The following is a 27,010-nucleotide window of genomic DNA, read 5'->3' as shown; positions in this document are numbered from 1 at the left end:
GAACAAGCTGTTTTTTTGACAGACAGGGATGAATATTTACCCAGTTGTCTTGAGAAATTGGAATGGTTTTTGGCAGAAGTGCATCGATATAGCTTTGGGACTACCAATGTGGTTAAATTACTAGTCCCTTTTAACTTAATGAAACTGGAATATGGCATGTCCATTTTAGGGAAATATGAGGACATTTCTAATGTGATAATGAACATGCTATGTCTTCAGCAGTTGCATGGAAAAGTTTATAACATAGAGCTGCAAGTCAAGCCTCCCACAGTTTATGCTATTGTTTAACTGGAGGAGATATAATAAAGGACTGAAATTATGAGGATGTGGCTCTTGTAGTTTACTCACTGCATTCTTGATTTTATAGAATAGAAATGGTATCTTGCCCAAACATTCAAATAACTATCAGCAATGTGGTTTCATAAGCTGATAAGTAGAGAATAGGCACCTTTCCATTCAATAACTCAATGGAATCATTCTGCCATTTCTTTATACTATCAACTTGTATTATAGAAAGGAAATTTAATTAGAAAGCACATTAAAATAATGTAGAAGTGGAGACATGAACCAATAAAAGTTAAGAAATAATGAGTTCAGCCTGAAAAAGCATACTTAACTCAACCCATGTGTCTCAGTACATAGAAAGATGTCAGACACGGGGCTGACTTTACAATACCATATGGTTTCACTGTTTTGCCATAGGAGGGTGAATTAAGGTCAGAATGAAGGACTTAGCTCTTAATTTCCTTCCATTTCATTGGTTTGTGTCATTAATTCAGATTGAATGTATATTTAACACTTTGACTAAGATGAATACAATTTATATATTGCCTTTATTTTTCTCACCTCCTAATTTCTTTTTTTCTTTAGTATGATTTAAATACACCTGTTATGAGACACTTTAACCTAAGATAAAATACTTAGTTATAAACAGAAGTCTTCTTTACTAGTTAACATCTAATGAGATCACAACCTATAACAAAAGTGATGAATTTTTTTTGTTTTTATATCTCAGCGACACTGAGTTTTAGGGGTAAAAAATTTAAATGACACCTACTCACAAATTAAAGTTAACTCAAGTCTTTTGCTTTCTTCTAGTAGTAGAGCAATTGTAGCTTATCTTTTAAGTTTAGAAACACAGAAAGGAACACTTATAAAATTACATTATCACCAAATATTTACAACATATATATCTGGGTACTTACATATATTTTTCAAGTATAGCAAATTAAAAGTAGGAAAAGAAAGAAGGGATATACTAATAAAAATAGGAAAAGAGAAAGAAAAGAACGAAATGAAAATTTGGAGAAGACAAAAACACAAAGAAAAGGCAGGAAGGATCAAGAGCATGGTAAAAAATGATTAATGGATGAAAGGAAGTATACTGGCAATAAAAATAAGAAAAACACAGAAACATCACATAGTTGAGCTTACTATGTATTAAGGTGAATACTAGTCAATATGAATTGTTCCTGAGTGGTAAAAGAGCAGAGATCTGTCATTTTTCAATTTGTAGTACAAATATTTTACAAGTGAAAGGCACTTACATATTTGTTTAATTAAATTGAAACTTATTGATAATTTATGTGATTTGACATTCCAATTAGCTGATAAATCATTGTATTTGGTTCTTGCTTCTGCATGAATTAGTTACATCCATCCACAGTGAGGAGATTATCCCTTGTGGTACACCTGCAGCAACCAAAGTATTTTCACCATTTTGAGTGGGTGAAATTGTTAGAAGTTCTCTGCCCTTGCTATGGAATAAGGAGATAAAAATTCATCTGGTGTTTGTTCTCAAACTAATAATATCTATCAGTATTAAATTATATAAAATCAACTTTTAAATTTATATATTTTATACACAGAAAAATTCTGTCAATAAATTCTTCATGGAAAGATACATTTTTTTTTCAGTTCCATGGGGTCTCCATCATATATTACAGGCTATGCTCTGTTAACTAAATCTTAACTCAATGGCCTGAAAAAATAAAGTTGGTTCCAAAAATATCAAACTAAGTTCTAGAGAGTAAATTTACATGAGTGATATTATATTGAATTAAGTTACAGGAAGATTTGGATGCCTATTAACAAAATAGTTTCTTATATAAACTGTGGTGTTTATACATATAAAATACACATCATACCAATGGATTTGTTATCATGAACCTACTATACTGGCAATCCAGACACTGGGAAAACAAAATGCTTTCCAACTGAGAATCCATACTTTGGCTTTCTGAGTAATACTTTTAATAAATATTAATATTTAATGGCATGTTTACACTATGCCCTTTATGTAGTATATTAAACATTGTACTATTTATCATAATTAATATTGCATTCTTTAATACTGTGTTCTGGTTGTTAGATTATATCTGAACTATTTTCATACTGAGCGTGCTAAATCTGACTTGAATTCTAAGTCATCAAAAAGTAAATCTAACCTCAGTTTTTCATATCAGTGAATACGCTGTCTAGACCCATCAACTTTCCATAACTTCAAAAAGTTTTCAAGTTTATCTACCTTTGGGAAATGGTAACCTTGAGCTTTCTAGGCTTGTTATTATCTGTAACATCATGTCATTGCCATGCAGTTTACATTAAGTATTTTTACCATGGAGAAACCCCAATAAATATCAGCAAATGAACTCAATGCATTCAGGATTATAGAGGGTCTAACCTTACTTTGCTACTTTAGAGGGAAAGAGAGAATTAAACTATACCCTACAAAATCTATTCATTTTGATAGGTTGCATAGACTAAGGGAAAGTAAGAGGGTGATCCAGGTAAGAGGAAAATTAAAAAAAAAATGACACAAGGTACAAAGATACAAGTGATTATGGCAACAGACTATAAAGAAAACAGTGTTGACTTCAAAGTCAAGTGATCTGGGCTAGTATTAACCAGTAATAAGTACTAATTTACTCTGATAACCTCTTGAGGCAGTGGCTCAATATCTAGAGAAAAATCCAAACAGAATCTCTACATTTTCACCTATATTTTCATCGAAAGCTGCCCTTTTCCCTCTTGTGACCATATTATCCTCTCATAAAAAAGCACTCATATTTTATTTAGATTGTAGATATAAAGAAAGGAAACCATTATAATATCCCACCAGGCACCTGAAGAAAAGAAAATGGCAAAATAATACATATGCATACACACACACACACACAGAAACACAAATACACAAATGAAAGCTACATTTAAAATATATCTATAAGCTTTAGAATTCTTAGAGATATGGATTGTGAAAAATGAAAATATTTCCCTTCCATTGACTTATAATTAGCATCCTATTGTATTTGGGAGGAGAAGAGTAATCCCCAAACAAGAACTAATGAAAACATGTACAATTTTTATTATTTTTATTTTCTTGTTCATATTTATAATAAAATTACAGAGTTAGAAATCAAAAGTAAAAAATATCAGAAAATTGAATTATTTTCTTCATTGTCTTTTCCATTCCTATTACCATTTTCCAGTCCTAACTATTCTCTCTGACTCCAATCTTTTTCTAAAGCTTACCTATAAGACTTTATGTGCCCACTATATGCCAGGCACCATGACAAGTATGGGCATACAAAGAAAGGCAAAAGGCATTGCACTAATACTATCATATCCTTACTCAAAAATATTCACATATTTATTTTCTGTTAAATTGATTGTATTCCCTGTTCCTTACTCTAATCTAGTTCCACCCTAGCCTTTAAATCATTTGTGTCATTATTGGCCAACATGTACCCATGCCCACTTATCAGCCTGAGTTCCTAGTTATCCTACAAACATATAGATTAATAGACAGTATAATCAGCTCATTGATTTAGAGATGGAGGGGCCCTCAGAGGTCATTTGGAACTCTCATCTTAATTTACAGATGAGAAAATTAGCTAAGTATCTTGTCACAAGTCATAATTGGTAGTAAACTTGAATCCAGATCATTTGACTTGAAATTGAACACTGTTTCCATTTTACTCTGCTGCCCTGATCATTTGTATCTTTAATTTTGGGGTAACATTTTTTTCCTCTCACCTAGATCTTCTTGCTTCCCCTTACTCTATGCTAACTATCAAAATGTATAGATTTTACAATGTTGAGCTTAATTTTCACCTTCCCTTGGAAACCTTTCCTAGGAATTCCAAGATCTTATTGATCTTTCCTTCTCTAAAATTCTATATAACTTAAAGAATATACTATCCAATAAAGCTATTTTTTCACGGGTCTAAGAAGAATTTTTTGACAGATCCAAGCTTATCTATAAACTGGACAGATGTCAAACGTAATTTTTGTAAAATATGAAGAAATTGGTGGATTTTGTTGGTTTAACGACTGACAGCAAATGACATTTGATCCTTCTTATTAATTTAGGGAGATAGTACTTGCTTAATTTTGTCCAGTCTTTACACTGATAATGAGTCACTATGATCCTGCAGCAAGCAAGCTTCTCACATTGAGATTCTACACTTGGGCTTGCTCTTAGATGTCACGCAGACTCACCAAACTCATAGGTGTAACTTTTCCAACTTGACAAAACCTACTAGGACTTGAGTTTATGTAGTCACTCCCAAGCCAATGATGAAACATTTGATAGCACACTTTATTAAGCTATAACTAAAAAAATTTCAGTCACCTCAGTTATATTTTCCTAGCATAATGTGTTTTCCATATATGCAAAGTTTTTAGTACAATATTTTAAAGGAAAATTCAGGAAATGTGATTTTTTTTTTTCCATTCGACCCCCTGTGCCTCTTTTCACTTCCAAATCTTACTTCTGTTCTCTGGTGCACTCATTACAGGAAGCTTTCATGTTCCTATCCCAAACAAATAAGTCCTGTCTTCTCAATTCCACTAAATCCTAATAGTCTTTGCTGAGTTACTGGAAACATTACAAATGAGGTCACAGATTAATGCTCTCATGGTTGGTCTAATGTGTTATCTTTGGAATACTTGTTTCACCAAAGAACTATGTGTTGTAAATTCTCCCATTTAACTAATGATTCAACAGTAGTGAAGTATGTAAGAGGCATCATTATTTTGGATGGGCACTTATTTTGGAGTAATTGCACATGGATAACACATGATTACTCTGATTTTATTTTGCTTTCATTCTTCATATTTCAGGATTCTAGGGCTCTTTATTCGGGGTATTGAGGAAAATAGCAGGTCTAAACGGGATGGACTATTTCATGAAAATGAATGCATCATAAAAATCAACAATGTGGATCTCATAGACAAAACCTTTGCTCAGTAAGCACTTTTTTATTGTTGTATTTACTTTATTGATCCCCAGAATGCTTATAATAGTTATTGAGCTCATTATGGGCAAAATTGTAGGTAGAACTTCTGGTCAGTTTCCTATAAATGACCCCCTGTACATCCATTTAGAAATGCATTCTATGTTTTAGCACACTCAGGGGTGGCCCCACATGTGTCACTGGCAGCCCTGTATATGTTAAGTCATAGACTATAGCAAACCTCCCCGTCTGAATGGTTGTCATGCTTTGGTATCAATGGATGGCGTTTGTTTTTCTTGGAACGTGGGTCACTCAGGCTAGTGTTTAATGACTATTTTCACAGACTGTTGATTCAGCTTGTTAATTAACTTACGAGATGTCAGCAGTATCCATTAGTCTGAAAATCTGTGATAGGAGTTTGTCAGGACTCAATGACTAATAGACACTAAAACAAATAATTTTAAATTAAAATACGTGCCAAACATTTATCTTTTTGTCTTTATGCACAAATTTTATGAGAATACTCTACTGTAAAAGTAGCAGTTGCCTAGATTCTAGCTATTTTAAACTCCTCTAAAGGAGTAATCTAATGGTTTAGGCTCAGATAAGAAGTCAGTTAATAAATAAAATACCAATTAGCAATTTTTCTTTAGAAAATGATAAGACATAAAAAGTATACTAAAGACAGTCATTGCAGACTTCTAGAAACAAACAAGAAGTTTATAATAAGCTTTTTAATATGCTAACACTCCCTATTAAAACTAGCAGCCCCTGATGATGACTTATATTCCGAACAGCTTGGAAGATGGGTCATTAACCCAATCGCCATTTTTCGGCAACATACACACAGATGATGATTTTAATAAAAGAGAGTCAGTATGTATACAATCAGGTCCTGCACTGGTACCTTAGAGAGTATTAAGACAACAAATAAAAAAACAGTACATTGTATGGATCTTCTCTGATTGATTTACAGAAGGACATGAATAAGATTCATGTCAGGTTATACTATTGAAAGGACTACTGTCACCAATGATATCAAAAATCTATCTAATTGTCATGGCAATAAAATGCACTAATCAGAGCAAATATATTGGTTCTTTACCAGTATTTTTTATCTTGGTTCATAAATAAGCCTAAAAATATGAAAGCTATTTTTTATGGACTCAGGAAACATTTGCATGGAAATTAGTGGTTGTTGTGATGTATAATAAGTTGAAGAACTTCAAAACTAGGGGTTTAAACTAGTTAAGAAAACCTAGGATAAAAAATTATTTCCATAATATTTTGACAACTCTTTTCAATATAATTTGTTTCTTTTAATCCTATATGTATTTAAACATGTGTGTATATGTGTGTATATAGGTATGTGTATATGTGTGTGTGTGTGTGTGTGTGTGTGTGTGTGTGTGTATTTATTCAAAACATTCTTCTGAGCCGGAGTCCATAGACTTCACCAGATTGCTCAAGAGTTCCATGATACAAAAAGGCTAAGAATCTCTCCTTGAGATTCTCTGGTTCTTATGTTGATTATAACTGTCATTAGTAAATAAATTATACCCTCATGACCTATGAAAATGATTATAACTTAGGAAATAGCTTGCTTTATATTGAAACAGAAATGGTTTTATTTCAAGGGCTCAAGATGTCTTCCGTCAGGCAATGAAATCCCAAAATGTTCTCTTACAAGTGCTTCCACCAAACAACCGTGAACAGTATGAAAAGTCAGTCATTGCGCCTCTTGGAATTTTTGGTAACAGTGATGCTGCTTCTAGAACAAAAGCATCCCCTCCAATCCAAGGAAAACCAGCATTAAAAACAATCAGTCCGACAGGAGCAAGCAGTCCGGAGACAGACACACAAATTTCTCTCCAGCAAAAGAGGAGCCCTCGAATTCCCAGAGTAGGAAGAAAGCCATCATCACCATCACTTTCTCCCTTAATGGGTTTTGGAAGTAAGAAAAATGCGAAGAAAATTAAGATTGACCTTAAAAAAGGTAATTATTAAATCATAGCTGTTGTGTCTTATTGTTGTATTTTATATAAACTTATTGATGCTAATTTAATTTATACTCTTTGCATTACTTTGAAGCAAAGTATTGAGTCAAGTATGTGCTTAAGTAATTTCCTACACTTTGTTCAGAAGGTTTTTTCTTAATAGGGAAATAATGTATGCATGTTGGGAAATGTAAAATAATTATACATCATGTGAGCCATTGGTGTGATTTCTAAAAGCATAGCCCCTAGGTGGCCCAGTGAATAGAGTACAAGTCTGGAGTCAGGAAATCACCTTCCTAAGTTCACATCTGTCCTCTGACACTTACAATCTGTATGACACTGGGCAAAGTGCTTTTTCCTGTTTGCCTCAGTTTCCTCATCTGTAAGATGAGATGGAGAAGGAAACAGCAAACCACTTCAGTATCTCTGCCAATAAAACTCCAAATGGGGTCATGAAGAATCGGATTGAACTAAAACCACCAAAAACACACAGCACCTATTATATCAAACATTAATGACTTACAATTTTATGAATACTAACTATGGATATACCAGAAGCCACTCAGCATGAGAGAGTAAAGGTTCAGATCTCACCTTCTACTGCAACCTAGTTGTTGGTTCTTTGGCAAATTACTTTGCTTACACTTTGATGGACAATAGAAAGAAGATTGTATTTGGAATCAGAACACCTGGATGACCTTGCATGCAAATTTCTTAATTCTTTAGACCTCACACTTTTCCTTTTTAAAGTAAAAATGGTTAAACTAAAACTGCTAAAGGCACATCCAGTTTGATGTCTATGACCCTATATTTTCTGAGCCTCAGTTTTACCATGTGTGAAATGGAAATAATTCCTTCATCGTGATGGAGCTATTGGCTCAACACAGATATGGATGCACTGTATATTGTTTATGAAGTACTTTGTATAATTTAAAATACCATCTAAAGAACAATTAGTTATTAGTTATATTTTCTTTTTTATTTACATGTAAATAGTTATATTTTCTAAAAATTAATTTCATATATTTTTGAGGTGGCTATTTATTTGCTAAATATTATCTGATTCTCAATAATCAGCATTTTTACTTTTGTAAATGGCCTAAGGTACTCTTTAAAATTTTTAATATTAGTTTACTCACTGAAAGTAGTAATCCTAGATGTTTGCATGATGATACATGTATAATTCAGATCAAATTGCTTACCATTGCCAGAAAAGGGTAGGAAAGGAAGGAAGTGAGATCATTTGGATCCTATAGCTTCAAAAAATTTATGTTTAAAATTGTTATTACATATAATTGGTAAAATAAAATATCTTTATAAAAAAATAATGTAGTAATCACTCAGAATCACTAAATGGTAACTATCATCAATTCTGTTCATTTACTCTTGCAAATATTTTTCACATAGCGTTAGGCTTTTAAAATGTCATTTTGTCCACCCAGTATACATTTGTTCCAGCCCACTCTCTCGTCCATGCCTCCTATTTCTATTAAGTCCCTAAAAACCTCTCATTAAGAGTTTTTAGTGTCACATGTGGGGCTCACAACATTCCCTTCACCTAAACCTGATTAAAATGCATTTCGGAAATGTGTAACAAAATGATAATAAAAGAAAACATAAATAATGTTAATAAGTAATTTTCTAAGTCATTATATAGCTAATAGGGATCCTAATGTGGCCCCTATTTCTCTTTGAGTTTGATACCACTGCCCTGATTCTTAACTCATCACAGCTGTTTCCATGGCAGTGCTAAATCCAGTCCTCTTTTCACATAAAGTTGCCCTATGACCATCTGAAGCCCCAGTTCTGACCATTGGCTCTCCCCTACCTAGCCTCATTGCCTCCCCTTTGCCTTTAGTATACATTTCATATTTAAAACCATTTTCAACAACTTATGCCCATTGTACTTTTTTCCCTTCCATGCTAAATTCCATCCAGACTGATCTTGCTGTTCTCTGAATACTGCCCCTCTTCAACTCCACCTCTCAGAATCTCTCTGCAATAAGGTGCACATGGCTACAATTTTATCTTTTCTCAATCCTGTAAGACTCTTCAAGATTTGACTTGACTTTTCCTTGACAGAGATACTGTGATTTGCCATTTTCTTCTCCAGCCCATTTTATAGATGAGGAAACTGAGGCAAACAGGGTTAAGTGACTTGCCTAAGTTCATATAAATTGTAAATCTCTGAGGTCAAATCTGAACTGAGGACTCAGCTTAAATATTATTCAAAACAGCAGCCTTTCCTCATTTGCTTCAATATTATTATTTGTCTAAGATGCCCCAGAAACAATTTTGTATTAATTTTGTTTATCTTATTTTTTTTAATTCACCTATATATAAACTTATTGTTTCCTAGTCCCCCTTGTTATCTTATAAACCCAACATAATAATCACCTAATAATCTGGGAACTTCTGATTGCCAGACCTCAAGTGAATACCAAGGGAGGGAATTTCCCTGGTTATCCTTCACTTTCTCTATGTAGGTAGCCTATCCTTTTTTCATATCATATATGAATTCTTAATATACTCTCTTAATAATTACATCATGTCACGATAATAATTTTCATCTGACAAATTTGGTCTCTTTCACTCAGGACATGTCAATTTACCAAGTCCTCAAGTGTCCATAGTGGTGGATCATCTTTGGTTTCTTCTTTTTCCTGGGTAACTTACTGACACCCTAGATCTAGAATAATAATAGCTCATATATAATTTATGGTTTAGAAAAAGTTCTCACACCACAGTGAGATCAATATTAAAGTGTTATTGTCATGTCCATTTTATGGATAACAGACCTGAGTCAGGATTTAAACATAGGTTTCTTGTTTCTAGAACAGCTGGGTAGCACATTACATAGAATACCAGACAGGCACTCAGGAAGACCTGAATTAAAATCTGACCTCAGACACTTGTTGGCTATGTGACCCTGGCCAAGTCATTTAATCCTGTTTGCCTCAGTTTCCTTATCTGTAAAATGAACAGAAGAAGAAAATGGCAAACCCTTCCAGTATCTTTGCCAAGAAAACTCTAAATGGGATCACAAAGAGTTGGATATGACTCAAACAACTGAACAACAGACTCCTATTTCTATTTTATTAAATGGAGAGAAAATAAGCTAAATAGAAAATGAAGCCAAAATAGGGTAAATAAAAACTATAGCACTTGCACCACTCAGAAGACATCAGCATATCCTTCCAGGATAGCCTTTTCTGTCATGTTCCTTTTCCAATATGCTTGTTGCATCATAAAAGACTTTCACATTTATAAGAAATATTCATTATGTGCAGTTTTCTTATAAATTGGTCTTTCAAGTCTATTTAGAACTACCACACTTCCAGGAATTTTCAAAGAATTTTTCTAATAATTTAATCTTGAAACCCCTAATTAATTATAGTTCTTCTTTGTGATTTTCATGGCTACATAATTTCATCATAATTCCAAAATGTGTCTTGAGTTAAAAATAGGTGAGCAGAAAGGCATATGGGTCTATTGTTACTGTTTTATATGTGTTAAAATCACATTAATTGAGCCCCCTGTAATTTAGAATTTGTGATGATTTATACCAGAACTAGCCTGAAATTTACCTTTTCAATATAAATAGTTTGCCATGCAAATTAAAGAGTGTAAATAAAATTTCTGGGAAAATGTTCTAACTACTTAAGGAAATAAACTCTTCAAATTGCCCAAAAGTACTTCTGAAGTACTCATTTACATGTAAACAATCGATATGGTAATTATAAATCATACAGTTCCCTTCAGGGCTCTCTACCAGACCCCACTTCATTAACCTAATTCTAGTGGTGGGAGGTGAACAATGACCATTATAAGGCCAAAATGAGATGGATCCCAGAATGGGCACTAGAAAGGGAAAAATGTGACTCCAAGCCAAGCAGGAAATGATTGTCTCTAATGGAAATTAACATAAGCAGGAGACCAGCTGGGTACTATGGGAATGACATAAACATTAGACTTTCTAAGAAGGGACCAGAGGAAGACAAGGTATGTTAAAATCAAAGAAGATATGGAAATTAGAAGATTCCTGGGTCATCATTGAATCAAATAATAATTGCTCTTATTTGAATAGCATTTTAATGTTTAGAAAGGCTTCACTTACAGCCTAGGAAGGTAGAACTTGCAAGTAATTATTATGCTGGTTTTTGGGATGGGGAAATTGAGGCTTTGAGTATTTATATGGATTGCTGGTAGTTATACAGCTAAGAAATATACAAGCCAGAATTGAGATTCAGGTCTCCTGATTGATTACACATCCATCAATCTTTCCACTACAGTGTACTCCAAATAAAAAATAGTGATGTAGGAAGAGATTTTTCCAGGCTGTCACCAGCATCATATAGTTCAAAATGTTCCCTAACAAGGTGCCTGTTGTAAATAAGTGATTCTAGTTAAGATAGAGAGGAGGAGGAGCAGGAGCAGGAGCAGGAGGAGTGGAGAGAAGAGAGAGACAGAGACAGAGTGACAAAGAAGAGGAAGGAATGGGAAAAGACTGGGGGAGAGGGAGAAAAGAGAAAAAGAATGAATGGCATTTGAGGAGTTCTAGTTTGGTGAAGTATCCTTCAAGATTGCCCAATTTCCTTAACACTGACACAGTAGATTTACTAATTAATCTCACCTTGTTTTCTTAAGTAAAATAGTTCCCTTCCTGGGAAGAAGATATTCACACAGCTATTCCAGTAAACCTTGTAGTTGTATTTCTCATTTAAATAAATGCAAGAATTGGTTTTCTTGTACAAATTATACTCATTGAAGTTAGGATAGGAAGGAGCCAATTTTTTGCTGGCCCTTAATAAACAGAAACTCAGTGGGGCAAAGAAATCAGACTTTAGACTCATCATTGTATGGCAACTGCTTAGGTCCATGGACCCTCTTAGTGGTACCTGGTTACACTCCACTTGAATGAAAGTGATAATGTTGTGGAGTGCAGATGTGTACCCTTGGGGTTTGGGAAGGATACCTTGTGCAAGAATGCAAGACTCCAGATTTACCTTAAAAGTAAAGAGAGATTTATTAGTAATGTTACTTTTTGGCAAGCAAGACAGCATGAGCAATCTCCTAGGTTGGTCCCTGAATCCCTCAGTTCTGGGGTTTTTATATTCAATGAAGACTTGACTCTGGGGTAAGGGGCTGGGGTGGAGTTTTCCATGAAGGCATGGGGGTGGTTCTTATGATTTGGCTTAATGGGACAATCAAAGGAGGATAATCCTCTCAAGGCCAGATGTTTTGGGTTGGGGTGTGTCAACTAGAAAAAAGCAGAACTATTAAATAGTCAAAATCACTCTTTAATCAAGAGAAAAAGGGTTAGCTAAATTGCTACAACAGAGCTGCTCCCCGAGATTACACAGAGTCTGGACGCCCTGGTGACTGACCCGTGGAAGTGCCACCAACTCAGGATGGACTCCAGGGAACAAAAGAATTTGGGGAACCTATATACCATTTGGGGAGTCCAGGGACAAGGAAAGATGATTGACATCACTATAGCTACTAGGAAATGGGAGTGTTCAAACTACACTGACAGGAAAGAATCCTAGGTAGAGCCTAGGATGTAAGAGAAGGGACTGCTTACAATAGATACTAAAGGATGGTTCCTGCTCAGATGTGGATCTTCTTGGGAAAGGTTCTAATAAGTCTCACCCAACCAGAATTGTCATTTCTCTGTGGGTTTCCCACTCAGTCTGAAACTGCTAGCTTGGGATTCCCTTCAGGGTAAATTCCCATGGGAACAGGGAACAAGGACAAGCTTTGGGGTCTCCAATCTATAAGCTAAATCTGAAACTTGGGGTTCATCAGATCTCACTAGGTAACAAGTTTGGAATTCCTAAATTCCATGTTAACAGGTGTAAGGGTGTAAGGGAGCAAAGAAATGTCCCTCATAGTTTGCCTGTGTTTCTGGGGGCACAATGCCCATGACAATAAAACCTGCATATGTTTTGTAAATCAGTCAACTCTGTAGGACACTGTTCTAAACACTGGGGTAAAGACAAGAGAACTCATTTCTTGCCATCAAGGAGCTGACATTTGCACAAAGAGATGACAAGTACATATATAATTGTATGTTGAGTGTCTAAACAATGAACATAAGGTCATTTTGGGAATGGATGCAAGAACAAATTGGGGAGATCAGGAAAAACTCTGCATGGTTTTTGAACTAAGTATCATTTTCAGTCATGGATTTCAAGAGGAGAAAAAGTCTACAAACTGGTCAATGTCTCTCCTAGATTGAAAAAACCCTAACCTTATCCTGCCATTTCTATTAACTATTTGTTATGGGGGTCCAGATGGGTACCCCTGGGTTCGGGAAGGATACCTTTTGTAAGAATGCAAGACTCCAAAACTTAGCTTAAAAACAAAAGAGAAATGTTCAGCAAGTAATGTTGAGAATGGCCAGGAGCATAGCAAGGTGGAACAGCAAGATGGGGAGTAGTTCCTTGGGAGGACAGCAAGAAAGGAAAGGCTGTTCCCCCAAGGACTTTACTTATGGGGCTTTTATACTTTTCACAACAGATGCTATGTCCTGGTGGGGACATGACTTACAGAGTGATAAGCCCTCAGACCCTTGGTGGGGTGAGATGGTCATCTGACTGGGGTCTGCCTGGAGGCATAAAGATTCATCTCTGTCCATCTTAAGTCTAGAGGACTTTCAAAGGTAGATAGTCATCTCAGGACCCTAGGGGGGTCTTTGGGTGTTTCCAGGTTCTGAGTCAAGAGGATGGAAGGGAGCAAGGGAGTTCCCCTGATAATAGTTTGCCTGAGTTTCTGGAGTCCAGTGCCCAGATATTGTATCTCTTTGGAACTCTGTAGCTAAATTTGTAAAAAAACAACAACAACAAAAAAAAACAAACCCAGCTATAATTAGTGCCTCTACTTTTACTCCCCTTACATTGTCTTAACTAACTGCTTACTATCTGACTTCTAACCTTATCATTTCATCCAAATGGCTCTCCCCAAAGTTACTAATGATCCCTTTGTAGCTAAATCCCATGTTCTTTTCACAAACTTCATTCTCCTTGACCTCTCTATAGCCTTTAAGATTGTGTATCACTCTCCTCCTTGATACTTTCTTCTCTAGATTTTTGGAAACTGTTATGGGCATGGAAGGATAGCCTTGGGGTTCGGGAAGGATACCTTTTGCAAGCATGCAATGACTCTAAAACTTAGCTTAAAAACAAAGAGATTTATTAATTTAGAGAGTAATGTTGAGAGTGACCAGGAGGATAGCAAGGGGGGACAGCAAGATGGGAGGCAGTTCCTGGGAGGACAGCATAAATGGAGAGGCTGTTCCTCCATGGGGGCAGCATGGATGGAGAGGCTGTCCCCCAGAAGACATCAGTTCTGGAGTTTATATACTCTTTAGATTCTAGGTCCTGGTGTGGACAAGACCAGAGTGAGTGTTAGTCCCTCAGGCATTTGGAGGGGTGGGGTGGTCATCTGGCTGGGGTCTGCCTGGAGGCATAAAGATTCATTTCTTTGTCCACCTTAATTGTAGAGGACAAAAAAGGATAAACATCTCAGGATCCTGGGTGGGGTCATTGGGTGTTTCTAGGTTAAGAGTCACAAGGATGCAAGAGCAAAGGAGTTTTCCCTGATAATAGTTGGCCTGGGTTTCTGGGGTACAGTGCCCATGTCAGAAACCAATTTCTCCAGACTAATAATTCTTATCCCCCCTCCCTCTCTCTGCTCTCTTTTTCTTTCTCTCTTTCTTTGTCTTTCAGTCTTTCTAGCTGTCTTTCTCCCTGTCTATCTCTTCCCTCTCTCTCATTCTGTTTTTCTGACTATGTGTCTGTGTGTCTGTCTCTGTCTGTCTGTCTGTCTGTCTCTCTCTCTCTCACACATACACACACACACAGCTACCTATCTCATCCTCTAGAAGAATTTCCCTAAAACACAGGTCTAAATGTGTCGCCCCAACTACTCAATATAGTTCAGTATCTTCCTGTTATCTCCAGGAACAAATTCAAAATATTCTGTTTAATTGATTAAAATAGTACAAAGCTATAGAAATAATTGATGTAGTATCCCATATACAGCATATTGAGTGGGCCAGTGGGAAGTCTAGAAATTAGGAAGGGACCAGGTTATGAAAAATCTTTAAATACAAAACAGAGAAATGTATATTTGTATCTAAAGGCAATAGGAAATCATTGGAGTTTTGAGTAAGAAAGTGGGTGGGAGGGTTAGGGGAGTATTTCTTTTGACACAATCAGATCTGTATTTTTGGAAAATTAGTGGACAGAGATAAGGTAGAGAGACCAAAGAGAGTGCTGTCACACTGGCATAGGACAAAGGTGATAAGACACTGAAATAGGATAGAGGCTGAGTGAAAAGAATAGAATGAATGGGAAAGATGATGAGATAGAAATGACAAGATTTGGCAGTGGAATGGATATATAGGGAGAAGGATATATAGGGAAAGAATAAAGAAGTTAAATATAAACACTGAGTTTGAAACCTGAGTAATTGGTAGAATAGTGATTCCTTCAACTCTACACATGTATCATACACATGTGTATGTGTGATCCATGTGTATATGTAGATATCTACATGTACAAACATGTGTACTTGGATGTGTATAGGTCCATATACATACATACATACATACATACATACATACATACATACATACATACATACATACATATAGGATTAGTTTCCAGGAGGAAAACATAATGAGTTCTGCTTTGGACATAATGCTTTTGTGATACCTATGGGGCCATAATACAGAATTTTCAAGCTGATGTCTCCTTTGTTTACTTGAACTAATAATGTTTTATAGGACTCAATTTTTTAAGTATAAGTTTAGAACTTGTTTATAAGCTATATTATTATTTATTGTATTTATCATTGTTTCCCTATGTTTTTCATTTAGGTCCTGAAGGACTTGGCTTCACTGTGGTTACCAGGGATTCCTCAATACATGGTCCTGGTCCTATTTTTGTTAAAAATATTTTACCAAAAGGAGCAGCAGTAAAAGATGGCCGCCTGCAATCAGGGGACAGAATTTTGGAGGTTAGGACTTGGAATACTCATTTCAATGAAATCTTTATCTTTTGACTTTTGAAATATTTTCCAGTAGTAAAAATCCAAAGATAAATTGAAAACAAAAAAGAAACCTTGAAAATGTGAAAAGGAATCTTCCGGCAAATCTATTTTTGAAAGATGAATAATACTACACAAAGAGTTTGAAAACATTTTTCCCTTTCCAGTATTCTTCTGTACCATTAATGTTGATTTAAAACCAATATAAAACTGGGGCCATACCAGGGGTTCAGGTTCACTCTTGGGTACACTCAGTCATTTCACTAACTTTAAGACCATACAATCCAAATCCTACCCCAAGAATAATCTGAATTAGCTCAAGTAAGAATAAGCTATTCCCTTATTCTGATCCATGCCTGAAGTGGTATCCTTAAATATGAACCAGCATCTCCTGGGCTAGATTGTAAATGAAATAGCACTGGAAATTGTGGGCAAAACGGATGGATAGTGCCAGGCTTTTTCCTAGTCACCTGTGGTTTATCATTATGCCTTTTAAGAAAGAAAATTCCCTCTTGCTGAAAATTGTCCAGCTGTGGTAAATTAAAGGTGTTCTTGCAACATCCTCTGTAATAACAAGGCAGATGAGAGGATACTCAGCAAGCCTGATATAGGAGCCAGATTAGCTTCCCCATTAGCAAATGGTGGTCCGCTGACTCTAAACCTTTAAACCTGAAAAAAGCCTTAATAACATTTGTTTGATTAAATTTATTCATTCAGTTAAGCAAACATTTGTGAAGCCTCTTCCATGTGCGGGGCATTGTTCTAGGTGCTGAGGGTACAAAGGTAAAAAAATTATTCAATTCCTGCCTTCAAGTAATTCGCAGCCTGGTAAAATATTAGTAGACAGGCAAAGTAACTATAATGCACAGAATCCTGATAAAAGTGAATAAAGGATGTCAAAAGAATGAGAGATTAAAGAGGTAAGGATGTCCTCCAACTGAGAGAAGTGAGACTTTATGAAAACAGCATCACCTGAGTAGGATACTCACAAGCCAGCATGTAGAGAGAATCCATTCTAGAGATAAGTGATCATTCAGTTTTAATACTTGCCTTAGTCATAATAAAATGCCAGATTGGCATTTGAAATCAGCTTCCTATTTGTGGGAGAACCATACTTTGATAGTATGATAATTTGTTTTATTTTCTAGAATGACATATCATATAAAAATTAATTTTGGAACTCTGTTTCTAGCTTTCATTTTTATTTTGTCTTTCCTTGCAACCAAGTACATCTCATTGATGGGCAGTGTTTTCTCAAAAGTTTTCTCAAAAACGCATTTAGAAGAGTGGAGATACATTTTGGAAAAGGCTTTTTTGCCTGAGTCTATAAACTAGTTTTATGTTTATGATTTTTAAAAAATTTTTTTCCATGGTTACATGATTCTCATTATCTCTTTCCCCTCTTTTCTCCCCCTTCCCAGAGTTTATAAGTAATTTCACCATATTATACATATATTATCACTCAAATCCTATTTCCATATTATTCATTTTTGTAATCTTTTAAAACCAGAACCCCAAATCACAAACCCATATAAATAAGTGATAAATCACAGGTTTTCTTCTCGATTCTAGTCCCACAGTTCTTTCTATAGATGTGGATAGTATTCTTTCTCATAAATTGCCCTGGATCATTGCGTTGTTTTAGTAACAGAGTCAATCACATTTGATTGTCCCACAATATTTCAGTTACTATATATAACATTCTCCTGGTTCTGCTTATTTCACTCTGCTTCAGTTACCTGAGGTCTTTCCAGTTCTTATCAAGCAGTTCATGATTCCTTATAGCACAATAGTTTTTTATCACCATCGTATTCCACAATTTATTCAGCTATTCTCCTGTTGAGGAACACCCCCTGATTTCCCAATTTTTTAATACCACAAAAAGCACAGCCATAAATATTTTGGTACAAACCGAAACTTTCCCATTTTTTAATCTTTTTTTCCTTTCACTCTCTTCCTCCTCAGTAGTGTTTTGTTTTTTATCACACACCCCACTTCTCACTCTGATTGCCCTCCCTTGTCTTATTCCACTTCTACTTCTCTGTAGGGTAAGATTTAGTTCTATAGCCCAATGAGTATTCCCTCTCTGAGCCAGTTAGGATGAGAGTAGAGTTTAAGCATTGCCTGTCACCACCCTTATCCACCTCTCCTCTGCAATAATTTTTCATGCCTCTTTATGTTATACAATTTACCCCATTCTATCTCTTCCTTCCCTTTTCTCTTATTGCAGTCTTCTTTTTCACCCCTTGATTTTTTTGCATATCATATCATCATAATCAACTTGCTTCCCTATCCTCTGTCTAAGTATATTCCTTCTGTCTGCTCTACTACAAAGAATGTTTAAGAATTACAGATATGCTCTTTCCATATAGAAATACTTATAGTTTGACCTTATTGAGTCCCTTAAATTTTCTCTTTCTTATTTACCTTTTTAGGCTTCTCTTGGGTCGTGTTTTTCTGCTTTTCTCAAAAAAAAAAACATTTAGAAGTAGAGCGGCGATATATTTTGGAAGAGGCTTCTTTGCCTAGGTCTATGAACTTATTAAAATTTTTTTTCAAATAATTTTAGTTCACTATAATTTATTTTCTTTGTAATTTTCTCTTTTATGTATGCATTTACACATTTTTTTTGAAAGGGGTACGCAAGCTTCATCACACTAAGAGAGGAATGATATAGACAAAATGTCAAGTATTCTTTTTCCAGGAGATAGCAAGTATTGAATGGCTGTTCTTAACTGTATTTATTCCAACAGGTTAATGGCAGAGACATTACTGGTCGAACTCAGGAAGAACTTGTAGCCATGCTGAGGAGCACTAAACAAGGAGAGACCGCTTCTCTTGTCATTGCTCGTCAAGAAGAAAACTTTCTGCCCCGTGAACTGGTAATATTCATACTCCACTCCACTGACACATGAAAAGATTTTAAAAGGCTTTAGTGAATTTCCATTGATTGAGAAGTAAAGAAAAGATTATAAAATTATCTATCATGACAATTTGAAATAGTCACTAGTATAGGTCACCACTCACCAAGCTTTGTCCCTGATCTTATTGGAGGAATCAGAGGATTCTTTATTAAAAAATTCAGAGGCTTAAAAAATGAGATAAAAGACTCCTTACCAGATTTTCAGATGATATAAAATAGGTCATACAGTGGATGACAACAAAAGATTTCACCAGACTAGAATAATGGATGAAAAGTAATGAGTCTAAATTTAACAGATCTAAAAGTAAAATCCTACCTTATGGTTCAAATAATTAATTGTACAAGTAGAGGATGAAAGAGATTTACTTTGAAAGTAGTTTACAGAAAGACCTGAAGCTTTTACCTGACCAGAACCTCATTTTGAGCCAACAGTATGAGAAGCAATTGTTACGAACTAAAGCAAACATATCTTGCATGAACAAAAGTCCTATATTGATATAGATATATAACAAAGATCATAAAAGGTGATTTCTTTCAACTTCATATTGGCAAGATAACATGCAATATGCTAAATCCTGCTCTACTTGTGAACTTAATGGGGATCTTTGGTAAACTAGAGAATATCTAGATAAGCAGTGGCACCATAATGAGGTAGGTATCTCGAAATTGTCACATACTGAAACTGAGCATGACCAGTCCATAGAAAAGAAGGATCTAATCTGATAGTTGATACTTAGTGTTTGGAGAACTGTCATATTTAAAAGGAAAAAGACTTAATTTTTTCCCTTTCAGTTGCTAGAACTAGGATCAATGGGAAGAATTTGTAGCTAACCAGATTCTGACTCAGGCTGAGAAAACTTTCTAAATAAAATCCTTTCAACAATGCTATGTTACCCACAACTGAGCCTGCATGGTCATTGAACAAATGTGTTATAGAAAGGAAAATAGGGAGCAATAACTTCTCAACATGATGATCCTATGATTGATGCATACACATGTGTGTCCATAGTGATATATATGTAAAATACACAGATATATGTAATTTAACTCTTATTTAACTGAATTAGGATGGAATTTTATTTCTCTCTTAGAAGTGACATCATAGGCATAGCTCTCCAAGGAATAAATAAAATTAATTATGCAGATATGAGATTTTGAATAAAAATGCAATTAACAATTCCTTTTGTAGTGACCCATAAAATGTTGAGAAATCCATACTTACTATTCTTCTACAGTTTTACTGTAAAGCAAATAGATTTTAGTTCCGATTCATCAAGAAAAGTAGTAGCTATCCAACTGTATTTTGTGATGAATTTTCTTTGTAACCATAACAGAGTTAAGGAATTTAATTTTTTTCAAATATTTGATAATGTGAACTCAGAACCCTTGTTTATGGAAATTGAGAATGTTGTTATTGTTTCTAGCTAGAATATCTTTTCTAAGTGCTAATGTATGAGAACCATAATAGCACTTCAAATAGAGGTCATGTTTGACATTTGTCTGAGTGGAAAATACACTTTGTTGTGGTAGACCCTCACAGTTTTATTTGAAAGAGTGTAATAATGAATAGGGTGCTATGTGATGCATCTTTGTGCTTCCTTTAAAAAGAAGGGAAAAGGTATCGCTTTGGTCTCTTCTCCCTTATCATGATTGATGTGCACACTTGACTTTCCAATGAGAGTCTGGCAGGATGAAGGAAGGACAGCACTTCCTCCTTTTGTCTTGTCCTATCTCTTTTGAAGAAAACAAATTGTATTTATTGTTTTCCTGCTCTGAAGTACTGCCCTCTGTCTTTTGTAAAGCTGTTTTGGTTTGGTTTTTGGTGGTGGCTGTAAGCTTTGCACTTAGTGCCATGGTCTCATCTGCAATTCACATGTTGCACATTTTCTGACATTTCAATATCCTTCACTTCCTTGTTATTGCTAACTTGTTGTAAAATCTTAACTTTTGTGACCAAGGGAGTATGCTGTCAGCAGTCATACAGGAAGTTCCAGTGTAGGTCTGTGTCTCTGATGTGACCCTCCATCATGCCCCAGCCGTTAGCATCCATTTCCTGGACATTTTCCTGACCCGGGACCTAACTGTAGTATGCTGAGTTAATACATTTCCTGCTTTGATATTCCTTTCTTACTGACTCAACCAATCAGTTGAGAACCAAACAATATATTTAACCAGCCCTGCTTACATTAGAGGAAGATTGCTTGGCAAAAAAACCAAGATAAATTAAAAGGTTAGCTATTCCCAAATTACTCTTTTACCCAAAGTGTCTTGTTTTGAGTCCAAAGATCCTTTCATCTTCATATACCCTGGCTGTCTGATTTGTGGTGGCTTGTGCTCAGAGACAACATTTGGGGAGTGGGTAATGGAAGAACAGTGTCAGCAATAGAATTGTAAGGTGGAACTGATGTGTCTGGTTTCTCTACTTGAAGGGAAAATCTCTCTACTACTTCATCAGTGGTCTGGTGTAGTCTGCTCTGTGAAGAATATGGCTTACTTCTTTCTTTCTTTGATACTTGTAATTTTTTTCACTCCTCTCTGATGGTACAAATCAATCTCTCTCCTTTTCTTTCTCTCTACCCCCTATTTAGTTTCTTGATTGCTTCCATGATCTTTATTTTTATTTTTAAAAGCATTTTCTCTTTAAATTTAGGAGGTTAAATATGTGAAAATTTTGAAATGTGTAGGAGGAAAAACATGATTTCTCCTATTATAAAGGTGTGTGTATGTATGCACACATTCATTCATGCATGTGTTTATATGTGACTGTCGTGTCCTCTTGATGAATAGAAAGGCTCCTCTATTGTTCCTTTGTTAACCCCTCTTTGCTAATGTTTCATTTTCTAACCTGCTGTCTCATTTAAAATTATCCTAAAAATCACAGCAACCCCTGGTGGGTAAAACGAGCCGTAAAAATTTCAAATGTATTTATAATTTCTCCCTGCCATGCTCGCCTGCTATTAAATTCTGGCCTCTGCAAGACGGATTAACTATATTTCAAGTGAGCAAGTTGCTCCCGCCTGGTGTGATAGAGATCCAAGAGGTGCCATATTTGTCATGCTAATTTGACCTTCACTTAGGAAGATTGCTTTTACTTTGAAAGAAAGATGCCCAGGTGGTGGCTTCCTTAACAAGAAGAGTGCTTTATGAATTCAGATTCAACTGCTTTGCTTTCTTGGGCCATAGGACTGCCCTCACAAATCGTGGGTAGCTCTAGAGACTTCATGTTTTTCCCAATCTGTTTGTAGTTAGCAGAAAAGTCCTGGCAGACATTATGAATGCCAAAATATTTTAAAGTCATAAATTGTGGGAGAATTAGGAATGGGAATTTAGATGAATCTTCTTCATCTAATACTTTATTTTATTCCTCTTAGTATTTAAATCCAACTAGTCATTGATCTCTAATTTGTAGTTACCTCTGTATCATCAAGATATCGGATATATAAAATATTCTTGTTGATCAATAAGAGAAATTAAGCAAAAGTTTTGGAAATATTTTCTCCAGTTAGTAGAAAGAACCATGATTACACATTAAAACCAAAATAATAAATTTTATGAGTCAATGAACTGTCAACATGCACATTGCCTCTTATATAGTCTTTTAAGATTTTCTTAGATATGACAGACATTGTGACTAATTTTAGGCCTCCAGAAAAAGTTAAGTACATTCTGTTTATTAATGTTAAATACACTAATTTTATGTTAGGAACAGTTTTTCTGCTCCTTCTCTACAAAGCAAGCAAAAGACTTATATAAATAGAATCTTTCATAAGTCATTCTGAACAAATCATTTAAGCTCCACGTGTCTCAGGGAACTCCCCAAGTCACAGACAAGTTGCAGTCTGCATCAATGGAGGAAATTTTCCTAGATGAAGAAATCACAGATCTTTCAAGTTTCTTGTACTCTTCCTTTCCTGATCTTCCATGTCTGTCACACCTTTTATTTTAAACCTTTACCTTCCATCTTAGAATCAATAATGTACACTGGTTCCAAGGTAGAAAAGTGGTAAGGGTTAGGCAATGGGTTTAAGTGACTTTCCAAGGATCAACCAGCTAGGAAGTGTTTGAAGCCACCATTGAGCCACCAACCTTCCCCTGTCTGTTACACCTCTTGCAAAACTAATATCAAGTCCAAGACATTGAAGGCATAGTAGGCGCTTGATACTTTAATTTTCCTTGATCCCTTGGCCTCCCTGTTTTCATTAAACTGGACATGCAGGTAGTCTCTAACTTTGACACTTCACATCCTCTGATCTGACTGTCTAGATAGATTTCATGAGAATAAGAGGTTGATGGGAAGAAAGATATGGCTACTTTTACAACTGGATGAGTATTTCCAATTACCGTCTTTACAATAGATAGAGGACCACCATAATTTAACTTATCCCCAACCAATGTATCCTAAAGTCCTTCAGGTCTTACTATCTTCACTGTGACTGAGCCTTCTAGACTCCAGGGTACTACCATCCAACCTGCCAGTATTTCCTAAAAACTCCTTGGTCTGGCTATTCTCACTACTACTTTCAAAGTTTTCTATCAGCCCTCTAGTTGAGCTGTCTTATATGTGTTTTCTCCCTCAATTAGAGTGTAACTTCTTTGAGTGCCATAACTCTCATTCTTTTAAAAATTTGCTTCCTTACCTTTTCAGCAGAGTGACTGATATAGAATAAATTTAGAGGAAGGTAAGTATGTGTGTGTGTGTGGAGAGAGAGAAGCAGACAGACGTGGGGGGAATGTGGGAGTGCTTTAAAAAGACCCATAGATTTGAATAGTGAAGAGCAAGAACTGAGATGTACTGATTGCTTTGTTGTTCTAAGGGCACTTAATATTGCTCATGCCTAGCATAACCTAGCTTGTTCCTACTTTCCCAGGCTTCTCACACACTCTAGAATCCTGTGACCCTGAACTCCTTGCTGTTCCTTGAAAAGATACTTCAATCCATGCATTTTCATTGCCTATTGTCCCTATCCTTTCTTTTCTTGGCTCCTAGCTTCTCTGACTTTCTTCATATTTTAGTCAAACTCCCACCTTCTTAAAGAAGTCTTTTCTTTCCTTCATACTAGTTCCATCCTTCCTTCTGTCTGAAATAATCTCCAATTTATCCTGTATGTATTTTGTATGTTCTAATTGTTTTCATGTTGTCTCCCCCATTATAATGTGAGCTCTTGAGAACAGAGAATGGTTCTGCCTTTTTTGAATCCCAATCACCTAGCATTGTGCCTGGCACATGGTAAGCCTTTAATCAATATTTGTTGATGGACTCTTTGGAAAATATTCTTTTCTATAGCTCTTCTTTTCTTTCTTAAACATGTCCCCTTTTCTCAAAGAAAGAGCCGAGGAGTCAAATAACAACATAAAAGAGTTGGTAGGATTTTACATTGAATTTACTGGAAATGCCTGTCAGTCGGCTTGTCTTATCTGTCTATATATGTATGCACTTTGGCAACATTCCATTTCTTAGCTTATCAAGAGCTTCTCTTTGTATGATGTTAACTTGTGGTAACAATTCTGTGTGTAATATCTGTTCTAGAATATATTATGTTTTAATATTAGCATCTGGAGGGCATTATATTTGTATCCAATAGCTACCCCAAAACTTTTCACTCAAACTCATGAAAAACGAAGCTATAGCTGTGGCAGTGTGGTGTTGCAGAAAAAGCACTGAATTTAGAGTTCATAGATCTGAATAAGAATCCCTGATTGCTATTTAAATACAGTATGATACGGTATAAGCAATTTTACTTCTCTGGGCCTTGGAGTTCTCCTCAGAAAAATTAAATGATTGAACAAGCTGATCTCTAAAGTTTTTTTTTTTCCAGCTCTGTGATTATAATACATGGATCTTTATGGAAGAATGTAGGTAGGTCTCTGATAAAATTACTTTGACCTCAGAAATTCAAGATGGTGGTAATATGTGTATACATCAACTTAAAACCTCATGGTAATCACTTTTGAAACATTTAGACAAGCTGGTCATAGAGTGTTCATAAACTAATAATAAGTGTTTTAAAATTGTATCACATTTCCCAAATTTAACTCTGTGAGTTCACTAGTATATGGTATTTTCCCCAGTTGCTTGATAGGAAACCTGAGGATGAAAGACCTTTATAAAGGTCCCTGGTCACATAGTAAGTGTTATAGTCAGGATTTGAGTCTCAATCTCTGAATTTAAGTCCCTCTCTTTATTCTAAATTTCCTGACTTCTTATAAGACAGTGTAAAATTGATAAGATGAGGCCCTATACTATTTGCATCTAAATACTTTCAGAACTGAAAATGTTGAAATCTCCTAAATCCTGTTTCACAAACTTTGTAGACAAGAGATGATGCTATAAGCAATATGAGATTCATTAGACAAGACATAAGCACATTGGGTAGAACAATATAGCTGTTTCCACTCCAATTGAATTCTGTCAGATTTTAGGACTGAATTTTAGAATGACTGTTATGTTTTCCTGTGTTCACTTCAACTTTGATGTGGAAAATATTCTGTGAAAATTTCATGCACAATTGAGTTGTGCCTCTTTTGGCCAGTTGCCCCCTTTTTTGGCAAGGGGCCAGTGCTGAGCACAATCGAGTTACCCAACTCAATTACACCTGATTTATTTAGGCAAACTCAATTGTACTTGACTTTTTCAGGCACAACTCAATTGTGCTTTGAAATTTCCACACTCAATTTGATTGTGCTCAAAATTTGCCATATGCAGCCCTGTAGCTTGTAGATTCACACACATGCCAAAGGGAGCCTCAGTGGAAGGGCTCTAATGATTTGGTTGGAGCTATTTTTCCTATTCTTCTCCTTTGCCTCCTCAATTACTCCTTGGATCTCTTTTCCCTTTACCACTTTCATGGGATAAATATTTCTTATATAATAATCCTCTAGTGAATGAATATAAGATGACTACTTTAAATAGTTATTCTTAAATGAACCATCTCTGGAGTAATCTCAGTCTCCAAGAAAATATTGACTAGGTCAAGAATTTCAAAGCACATAGGAAACATCTCATTCTTGGGTATCAGAAACTCCTGGGTGGTAGTGCTTATATTTTTTTCTTTCTAAAGGTGGAGATAAACAAGGAAAAGATAGTATAAAAATGATTCATGAAATATTTTAGAGAAATTTAACTTTTTAGCTCCTTGTCATAATCATCAACGACATTTACTTGAGTTTACTTATTCTTTCAAAGCATTCATAAGATATTTATTACATACCTTCCATCCTAGACTCCCTCCTCACTATGGACTTCACTACCATGCCATGATGAGGGTACCTTATTCCCTTATCCTTCTTCCTACACAGGAATTTTGGAATGGAATTTCCTTGAGAATAGGAATTATTTTTCTTTTTGCTCATGTTTGTGCTACTGGCCAACTGGTAAACAGGATTTGTTTAGTCTGATTCCTTCAGTTTTCATTCTCTGTACCTAGCATAGTGCCTAGGACTTGGAAATGTTCATAATTGCTTTTTGACTTCAATTGGCTTCCTGTATGGATATCGTTCTGGTCATTAAGAAAACTCTTCTCTTAAGGAGTTTATACTTTATTAGGGAGGAGTAAAATGAACATATAAAATTGAATTTTAAATTAGTACAATGAAATTCCTGGGAAGAAGGCAATAGCAATTGGGACCATCAGGATCATCTTCCAGTAGGAGATGGCACTTGAACAAAATCTGGGAATTTGTGAGGAGGAGAGAAAAGAATATTTTCCAAGAATGGAGGACTAGTATGTCATGTAGTAAGGAAACAGTAGTGAGGACCAGCAATATTATTGATTAATGAAATGATTCTGTGCTCTGATCCA

General features: G+C 35.4%; 1 protein-coding gene across 1 annotated transcript in view; it reads left to right on the top strand.

Annotated features, from left to right (window-relative positions):
• Positions 1–27,010, top strand: part of PARD3B (par-3 family cell polarity regulator beta) — a 1,280,476-nt gene that overhangs the window by 663,296 nt on the left and 590,170 nt on the right. Inside the window, exons 7-10 of the mRNA XM_001365888.4 lie at positions 5,125–5,250; positions 6,875–7,233; positions 16,119–16,258; positions 19,042–19,170. Of these exons, the coding sequence (XP_001365925.2) occupies positions 5,125–5,250; positions 6,875–7,233; positions 16,119–16,258; positions 19,042–19,170 (754 nt within the window). The remainder of the gene's footprint in view (positions 1–5,124; positions 5,251–6,874; positions 7,234–16,118; positions 16,259–19,041; positions 19,171–27,010) is intronic.

This window comes from Monodelphis domestica, chromosome 8 (genome assembly GCF_027887165.1).
Source record: "Monodelphis domestica isolate mMonDom1 chromosome 8, mMonDom1.pri, whole genome shotgun sequence".
NCBI lineage: Eukaryota > Metazoa > Chordata > Mammalia > Didelphimorphia > Didelphidae > Monodelphis > Monodelphis domestica.
This window is presented reverse-complemented; position numbering and strand designations above follow the sequence as displayed.